Source organism: Cryptomeria japonica, chromosome 3 (assembly GCF_030272615.1).
Source record: "Cryptomeria japonica chromosome 3, Sugi_1.0, whole genome shotgun sequence".
NCBI lineage: Eukaryota > Viridiplantae > Streptophyta > Pinopsida > Cupressales > Cupressaceae > Cryptomeria > Cryptomeria japonica.
In genome coordinates this window covers 113,451,373-113,461,504 of record NC_081407.1, presented here as the reverse complement: position 1 = coordinate 113,461,504, position 10,132 = coordinate 113,451,373, and the positions used below count along the sequence as shown (strand labels likewise).

Sequence of the window (10,132 nt, the reverse complement as noted above, 5' to 3'; positions counted from 1 at the left end):
GGGGATCTATTCGTCTCTGCACAAGGATTCCAGATCTTCAATTTCAGCCGCGTACCTGCAACCTACACACAGAAAAGCAAAGACGATTGGGGGGTTAGGGATTAGGGGTTTGCCTTTAGGTCAAACCCCGGTTTTGGAATTAACCAAGAAATGAGCAAGAGCTGTAAATGTAAATGACTGTAAAACAAGTACTAATACCTTGTTCTAAGGATGTTTGTATCCTTATGTGCAAAGGTTTAGATGTTGTATATTGTATGTTGTATGTAGCATGTAGTATGTGATCTCCTCTTCAATGGTTGAATCCTTGTCTTGAATGCAACACTTAGCCTTGAATGGAGACTTGAAATGATCAATTGCTTGAAGGAATGCTTGAATGCTTGAATGCTTGAGTATAATTTCCACGCCTTTTCCATCATATCCCAAATGAAAGAGGAAAATGTAGTTTATATACTTGTCATTTAGGGCTGATAGACTGATTTTCCTGACCTTAGGCCGACCAGGAAAGTTAATTTCCAATTTGCAAACAAAAAGACCCGCAATCTCCTTAGGAGACCGGGCCCAAAACAGGACCCAGGGACCAGGGCGCTGGGCGCCATGGTCCTGGGGACCAGGGTGCTAGGCACCCTGGTCCTGAGGGACCAGGGCGCTGGTTGCTCTGGTCCCACCTCCCGGGACAGCAGGGTGCAAGGAGATTCAGGCCAGGGTGCTTGAAAAATGCAGTTTTTAGTGTCGTGAGCAAGTTTCGGGGTCTCCATTCAAGTTGCGTGTTGCATCGCCATCGTGAAGACCGAAATGCAGTCGAAATTGCAAGTGTCGCAATTTTAGGACGCTACAGAAACATCAAGCTCGATCAAAGATGAGAGATTACCAAAAGTAGATGGAAAGCTTCCATTTAATTGGTTTGAACCAAGAGAAAGATATGAAAGCTTTGGTAGCCCACCTAAAGAGCTCCATGGAATGTTGCCTCTTGGTGAATTTATGGAAAGATCCAAATATTCAAGTTGTGAGAGATTTCCCATAGAATCTGGAAGACTGCCTTCAATATTGTTATAAGAAAGATCTAAGGCAGTTAATGAGGACATATTTCCAAAAGAATTTGGAATCACTCCTCCCACATCTGAATTTACAATAGAAAGGCTACTGAGCTGGGAAGCATGTTGCACAATGGAAGAGAGATTGGCTTTGAGATCAGGGTTTCCAAATAACTTAAGGTTACTCACATGTGGAAGGCTTAAAATGGTAGAAGGGATGGAACTAGAGAGATTGTAATAAGAGAGGTAGAGGGAAACCAAAGATGTAAGGTTAGAAATTCAAATGGGAAATGGTTGTTGAGTGAAGTCACTACCAAAAAGCTCAAGATGGGAGAGTGAGGTGAGGTTTCTAAGAGGAGAGAGAGGTTTCTCAAACATGACAAGTGATGTGAGATTGGGGAGAGAAGGAACACTCTGTACCACATCTCTTGTCAGATTCACATATGCTAGTCCAAGGTGCTCCAACCCTTACAAATTTCATATCCATGAGCTCGACTGCCTCGTCTCCATAAAATTGAAGGAGATGTCCAGAAATGTCAAGTGAGACATGTTCCCAATCTCACTTGGTATACAACCAGTAAGTCCACAAGCTCTCAAGCTCAAATGCGTCAATATGTTGAGGCTTGAAAGGTGTGAATGGATGGAAAGAGGGGACAAATCAATCCCTCTAAGGTCGAGGTACTCCAAATGCTGTAGTTGGAATAAAGCAGGGAATATTTGGCTGCTTGAATTCCTCACTACTGTTGACAACTCCTAATAACCAGACTTTCCAAGATCCACACGAACCACGTGGCCAGTGAGGTTGTGGTAGGTGATTCCCTTCCAAGAGCAATAATATAACCCCTTCCACTATTCCAAGTGATGATATGGATCGAGTAGGTGTTGTTTGAAGAGGTTGATGGTAGATAATTCGTGAGGAGGGAATCCTCCCCATAAGGAGGAGCAAGGAGAGGCGAGCAGGAAAAAGAGCACCAAAAACATTGGTTTGGCCATTTTGAGGGAGGGTTTGAAAATATGAAGCTAGATGTGTAGCTCATAGTTAGAAGGAAACATTTACTCTTAATGCTAGATATACTAATATTAGAACCTCTATAGCTAATGTTGTAGGCTGGAAGTTAGATATAAAGACTATTTTCTTAATGTTGCCTATATTGAATAAATAGAAGGTTAGGAGAATCAAGATAGAGAATCTCATGTGTGCAGATTAAAGAAAAGCTCTTTATGGCCTCAAGCAAACTTCTTGAGCTTGGTATGAGAATATTGTCAAGTATTTGATTAGTTTAGGATCTTGCAAGAATGATGCTAATTCTAATCTTCACTTTAAAAGTATTCAATAGTGAACTACTAATTCTATTTCTTATATATATGTGAATGATTTATTTCTAATTGTTGGAAAGAATTAGCCACTGAATTTGGAATCAAGGATCTAGGCCTAATGCATTACTGTCTAGGACTAGAAGTATGGCAAAGATCTTATCCTTAGTCAAGAAAATATTTCATTGATATGATGGATTGTAAATCTATGTCTACTCCTACGGAAACTAACTTAAAGAAGTTGAGTATTTCTACAGCTAATTCTGATTTTGTAGATCCTTTAGAGTACAGGCAGTTGATTGGATCCTTGATGTATCTAGTTAACACTAGACCAAATATTTGCTATGCAGTGGGTGCACTTAGCCAAATTCATGAACCAACTAAAGCATGTTCACTTGGTGGCAGCCAAGCACATCCTGAGATACTGGTGTAGAACAATTGGCTATGGGAAGAAGTATCCAATCAACACAGTGATCAATTTGGAAGGCTACTCTGATTCTGATTGGGCTGGAAGTATTATTGACAAGAAAAGCACTTCAAGAATTTGTTTCAGCTTGGGTTCTGCTATGATCTCTTGGGCGAGTAGGAAACAGTCCTCAGTTGCATTGAGTACTGCAGAAGCTGAATACATTACTTCAAGAGTGGCAACTAGAGAAGCAGTTTGGCTTTGCAAACTTCTTGTTGGGTTGTTTGGACAACCTTGGGAATCCACTATTATTTATTGTGATAATCAAAGTTGTATTAAAAATATCTAATAATCCCGTGTTTCATAACAGGTCAAAACATGTGGAAATTTATTATCACTATGTTCATGATATGGCACAAAGAGGTGTCATCCAGCTAAAATATATCAGCACTATTGAACAGGTTTCAGATGTTCTCACCAAGCCTTTATCTTGAGTGAAGTTTGAGTACTTCAGAGAGAAGCTTGGAATCGTGGAGAACACAACATTGATTGAGAGGGAGTCTCAATCTCAGTGATGCAATTTAGACTGCATCTTCCACCCTCTACAGGCAATGAAAGGTGAAGTCACCCTCTGCGGGAAATGCAAGGTGATATTGTATTCTTCTCTGGGAGAAGGTTGTGTGTAAGACCTCTTCCACCCTCTGTGGGCAATGCAAGGTAACATTATATCCTTCTCTGGGAGAAGGCTGAGGTGTAAGACCTCTTCCACCCTCTGTGAGCAATGTGAGTTGGATCCACCCTCTGTGGGCAATGTAAGATGGAAATCATGAAATGAGTTCATGATATTTATGTGTTTTATTGCAGGTATACTCTATGAAGCTTATACATTCATTCTTGTGGGCAATGCAAAATGAAAGTCATGAATGGATCATGACAAGTGGCAGATATCCTCCCTAGCTAAGAGGGAGTGTTGAAATAGTAGCTAGCTTTGATACCTATCCATTGTATTTTAATGTTGTCAATAACAATTAAAATACACATGTATTATCTATTATGTAAATTGAATCTTTGGGCTGGACCCAATCATGTAGCATGGAGAAAATTAATTAATGTGGTGAAACTAAATTGTTGCTTTGGGCTAGACCCAAACATATGTAATATGGTGACAATAAATGGAAATAAATAAATTATCTAATGCAAGCCAACTTGAGGGTTGACGCCAAAGATGGATATAAATCTAACAAGCAAATGAAGTCATTCTGCATCAACACACTACGGATATAATATTCTCTGCTATATCAGCGAACTCTCCTTTACTTGTGTGAAATTACTCAAGGATATTAGGCGAAGTTGAAGGCTCTCCTTGTGCGAACTTGAAGGCTCTCCTTGTGTGATTCTACTCGAGCTTATCTCAGACATATGCTGCTAATCTCCTTTAGTCATCTGTTGATAAGGGTTGCATTCAAGTGGTCAAAGATCCTCATGTGAACTTGATAAGGACTCCTACTGTGTGCATCTGATGTTAGACATCTCTTGTTGATCCTCTTTTCTATTCGTTGTTGATTAAGGGCTGCAGTCTTCATTGATATATTGAACATCAATCTGAGATAAGTGTATAGCCTTGTAATTGCCTACATTTGAGATAATACATGTATTTTGAGGTTGGGTTTTTCACCTCCAAGAGGGAGGTTTTCCTAGGGTATTTGTGTCTTTTGTCTTGTGTTTTATTACTATTACTATTCATTCACAGTCTGATTATAATCTAATTGCTTTAATTAACATCTGATTGCCTAAAATTTAACAAACTGCAAACTTTTGTTGAAACATCGCACATTCCTACACCAATTCCAAAATTATTCACGCAGTCGTGGAACTGAGTTTGATAAAGAGTCTCTATAAACTCGTGCTTTTGAACAGAGATCTGCATTATCACAACTTCTCAATAAATGAGGAAAGATCAACTTGGCTTATTTACCTCAACAAATAATCACTTATTGAGTTGCAAACTAATTCTTCACATGCCTCAAAATGTAAATATCAACTAATATATTTTCCCCCTATTTATGAACTTTTTACCTATCTATTTTTGATATTAAATTTATTATAATTATTTACATTTATCTTTGTTTTATTTTACTTTTAAACAAAGAATGACTTATTTAAATAAAATTTATAAAATAAAATTTTTAATTAAAATATACTTGTAAAAATACACTTTAACTAAGAATAAATTTTTATAAAAATAAATGATAAAATAAATATGATAAATGTTATTTTAAAATAAATTTGAATTAATATGTAAAACAAAAACAATAACATATTTGCATATTCATAAATAACTATTACTCAAATACATATTAATCATATCATTAATGAATTAAATGCATTAAAATGATTTTTTTGAGAAAATTTGAATTTTTCACTTACTCTAGCCAATAAGATAAAAGAAAAATAGGAGAAACAAATTATTTAAAAAAAAAATGAGACTTCCACTATAAGTTTTTTGTTCAAAATTTTTAACTATTTTCTTTGATTGGTTGAACTAACCAAAAAATTAGATTGATGGATGCAATAGTATCCCACCTTGATAGGAAGTAATAAACAATTGAATTTAGTTCCAATATTTGTTTTAAGTCATCTTATATATTGATGTACTACTTTTAATCTAATATTTAAATTAATGTTTTCCACCAAAAATAATAAAATAAGAAAGTACACATACATCCACTACACAACCTTCATAGAGGAAATATTTTAGGTAAAAGAGAAGGGGAAGTGGAAGAGAGAGGGGTATTAATATTATTATTCAAAGATCTATTTTTGAATAGATTGATCAAGAATGACAATAATGCCATCCATAACTTTGAAACATCTTTTTCTACATTTTTTGTTGAAACATAATACTCCAATAACAATTGAAAACCCAAATCCAAAGCTCAATCCAATTCCCACCTCCCACCACACATGTTCCTTCCACTCATGCTCACTCACGTCTTCATCATAAATTTTATTTGAAGGAGGAGAAGGTGAACAATTTATGTTGATCTGAAGTCCACAAAGGTTTGCATTGTTTGAAAATGATCTCTCATCAAATGTTAACCATTGAGCTCCTTGTGGTATTCTACCTGAAAAATTATTACAAGATATGTTCAAGTAACTCAAAAATGTGAGAGATTGTAGTTCATTAGGGATATTTCCAATAAGATTGTTATCTGAAAGATCAAGTGACTCCAACTGCACAAGGTTCCCAAAAGAAGTAGGAATTTTTCCATGGAGCTGATTCATTGACAAATTAAGAATCCTTAGACCAATGAGGAATCCAATTTCTTGAGGAATATCACCTGAGAAGTTGTTGTTTGAGAGATCAAGACACCGAACCAATGCCAAAGATTTCACATATTCTAGAACTAGCCCTTTGTTGTTTATTTCAATTTTATCTATATAAGGCATTGAGCTTGAATTTGAGTATTGAAGGAGGACATCTGCACTTTGTGTTTGATTTGCCATTGCTCTCAAGTTTCTTAAGCTACTTGGAATAGCTCCAGATAGATTGTTGTTTGACAAAATCAAGACTTGAAGATTTTCTAATTTTGTCAACTCTAAGGGTATTCCACCTTTGAATTTATTAGATCTCAACACCAAAATTCGAAGGCCAATTAAATTCCCTATCCAATTTGGGATTGTTCCCTGTATGTTATTATATCCCAAATCTAGAATCTCTAAAGAAGTACAATTTTGAAGTGATGATGGAATTGTACCTTGTAGTTTGTTGCCTCCTAATTTCAACGCTTGAAGACAAACCATTCTTGTAATCTCACCTTCCAATTTATTATTTTCTAGATTTAATACTTCTAGTGTTGTTGAGCAATTCCCAAAACTTGCAAAAATATTACCTGTGAGCTTGTTATTTGACACATCTAGAACCTGCAAGTGATTTCCTTCACAAATAGAATGTGGAAAGACACCACTTATGTTATTATTTGCAAGTGACAAATAATTGAGCTGACTCTGGCCATATTCATCAATGTTTTCTGAAATGATGCCATCAAATTGATTCTCAGACATGTCCAAGATATCTACGTTAGGATGAGGAACTAAAACATTCCCTTGTAACTTATTTCTATGCAAGTCAACATATCGAGCACTCACCTTACTGAACTTTGATGACAAATGCTTTCCTCCAAACTGATTGCATGAGAGATTGAGAGTGCTGAATGATGTAAGGCCCCACAACCAATCAGGAATATTTCCACCAAGAGAATTGTTGGACAAGTCGAGTTGCACTATGTTGTATTGAGTGGATAGGAAAGATGGGAAATAACCATCCATATTACAAGAACTCAAATACAAAGCTTGAAGCTGAAATTTTGGGATCCAAAAGTCTTCAACTTTCACTCTCAAGAAATTATCAGAAAGACTCAAGTACCGAATCTTCGTGAAATTTTCTAGTTGAGAGAGTAAGAATGTACCACTCAAAGAATTGTTTGAGACATCAAGCCAGACCAAAGATGAGAGATTACCAAAAGTAGATGGCAAGCTTCCATTTAATTGGTTTGAACCAAGAAAAAGACATGAAAGCTTTGATAGCCCACCTAAAGAGCTCCATGGAATGTTGCCTCTTAGTGAATTTCTGGAAAGATCCAAATATTCAAGTTGTGAGAGATTTCCAATAAAATTTGGAAGATTGCCTTCAATATTGTTGCTACCGAGAAATAAGCTGGTCAATGAGAACATATTTCCCATAGAATCTGGAAGACTGCCTTCAATATTGTTACTAGAGAGATGTAACCTACTCAATGAGGACATATTCCCCATAGAATCTGGAAGTCTACCTTTAAGATTGTTATCATGAAGATATAAGGCAGTTAATGAGGACATATTTCCAATAGAATTTGGAATCATTCTTCCCACATCTGAATTTTGAATTGAAAGGCTACTGAGCTGGGAAGCATGTTGCACAATGGAAGAGAGGTTGACTTTGAGACCAGGGTTCCAATACAACTCAAGGTTCCCCAAGTGTGGAAGGCTTAAAACAGCAGAAGGCATGGAACTGGAGATACTGTACTCACCGAGGCAGAGGGAAACCAGAGATGTAAGGTTAGAAATCCAGATGGGAAATGGCTGCTGAGTGAAGTAAGTACCAACAAGCTCAAGATGGGAGAGTGAGGTGAGGTTTCCAAGAGGAGAGAGAGGTGTACCTGACGTCTCAGACATGACAAGTGATGTAAGATTGGGAAGAGAAGCAACACTCTCTACCACGTCTCTTGTCAGATTCACATCTGGTAGTCCAAGGTGCTCCAACCCTCGCAAATTTCGTATCCACGAGCTCGACTGCCTCGTCTCCAGCTCAGAATTGTAGGAGATGTCCAGAAATGTCAAGCAAGACATGTTCCCAATCTCACCTGGAATTGGGCCGCTAAGAGCATAATTATCAGATATGTCTAGAAATGTCAAGCGAGACATGTTCCCAATCTCACTTGGTATTCGGCCAGTAAGCCCACAATGATGCAAGCTCAAATGCGTCAATGTGCTGAGGCTCGGAAGGTGTGAAGGGATGGAAAGAGGGGACAAGTCAGTCCCAGTGAGGTCGAGGTACTCCAAATGCTGCAGTTGGAATAAAGCAGGGAATATTTGGCTGCTTGAATTCCTCACTACTGCTGAAAAAGAGAAATAACCAAAGGGGCTAAAATCCACACAAGTCACGTGGCCAGTGAGGCTGTGGCAGGTGATTCCCTTCCAAGAGCAGCAGTATAATCCCTTCCATGATGCCAGGGAGTCATATGGATCGAGCAGGTGTTGTTTGAAGAGGTTGAGGGCAGATAATTCGTGAGGAGGGCATCCTCCCCATAAGGAGGAGGAGCAGGAGCAAGGAGAGGCGAGCATGGCTAGGAAGAGGACCACCCAAAACATTGGTTTACCCATGTTGAGAGAGGGTATGAATATTAATGGTTACTTGCATTGCATGGAAATGGGTGAAATTAGATGAGTATTTATAAGAACCGTAAGTTTGGCTTCATACAATTTTCAGTCTTGAACGCGTGGAAGACGTGCAATTATAATTTTCAAAGTCTCGAGCGTGTGGAAGATGTGGTGGAAGTGTTGTATTTAAATGATAATTGTCAGAGTCTTTGCAGTCACGCCTCTTCTTCTCCGAGGAAACCGCTCTAATTTTGACGTTTTTGTTTGGAGAAATTACACGGATATTGGGGTAAGATTAGTGCATGAACATGAATTGTAGGCCCCTTTCTTAATCATTTTCTTAATTATTTTCAAAGTTTTGTTCGTATCCAACTTTCAAATCTGTGTGGAAAATTAAGATAATCACAACTATAGTACATGCAATTTTGTCAATGTTCTCGTTTTTATATTTTCATGTTTTCACATTGACTTGTGAATTTTGTATATTTATGATAATGTTTATTTTATTTTATATTTTTTAAAAACATTATAATTGTAATTATAAATTGACATAAGTTAGATTTGAGAATGAAATGAAGATTAAATTATAAAAGAATTGATAATAATTGATTTAGATTTTTAATAGTGTTTTTTGAAATTTTTCTTATTATTGATATAAATTTCTAACAACAATTCAATTTTTAACAATTCTTTCTTTTGAAATTATTGATTTAGATTTTTAACAACCTTTTGAAATATAGTTTAGAGCAAACTAGAATTTTCAAATCCACATTAATAGTTCTAATCGTTTTAAATGTAAGAAATAAAATACAAGTGCATGATTATTAATTGAGAATTTTCAAAGCCACATCAATAACTGTGTTGATTGATGGTTAGATATAATATATTTTACAATTACTATTTTAAAGTAGAAAATAAGAAAACTATAATTTAAGAAAGTTATAGTTTTATTAATTTAATATCTTTTAGCAAAATCACACATACAAATTTATAATGTCTATATTTTTAAAAGTTTAAAGTGTTTAAATTCATTAAAATAACTAATATCTACAAAATTTATTTTTTTTACATAAAGTTTCATATCAAATCATATTGATTGGTACTATTTGTTGCTACCTAGAATTATAGGTGAGACTATTGTTCTAACAAGGTTTTTGATTCTAAAAATCTTGAGATACTACTAGATTAGATACAATTCCCTCTTTTTATCTTGGATATTACTTGTCCATATGTGACATAAGTGTAATCTCTCTTACCACATTTATAATTGTAGTCACATAAATCTGTCCATCTAATTAAATGAATATTTACTATTTATTTGATTAATAAATCCACTAGCCAAGAGTTAATTAAATTAACATTTAATTAATTCATCTTCAATCATTCTCCTATTAATTAAATAAATTATTCAATTTATTTTAATTAATTCATTAAAACAAATTCACAATCAATTAAATGAATA

General features: G+C 35.7%; 1 protein-coding gene across 1 annotated transcript; it reads right to left on the bottom strand.

Moving 5' to 3' along the window:
* Positions 1 to 5,565: 5,565 nt before the first annotated feature.
* Positions 5,566 to 8,699, bottom strand: LOC131064900 (receptor-like protein 36). The gene is made up of 2 exons (XM_057999227.2): positions 8,229 to 8,699; positions 5,566 to 8,153 (listed from the first exon to the last, which is right to left on the bottom strand). Exons 1-2 carry the CDS (start codon positions 8,671 to 8,673, stop codon positions 5,566 to 5,568), a joined length of 3,033 nt encoding a protein of 1,010 aa, XP_057855210.2. The 5' UTR covers positions 8,674 to 8,699.
* Positions 8,700 to 10,132: the final 1,433 nt, after the last annotated feature.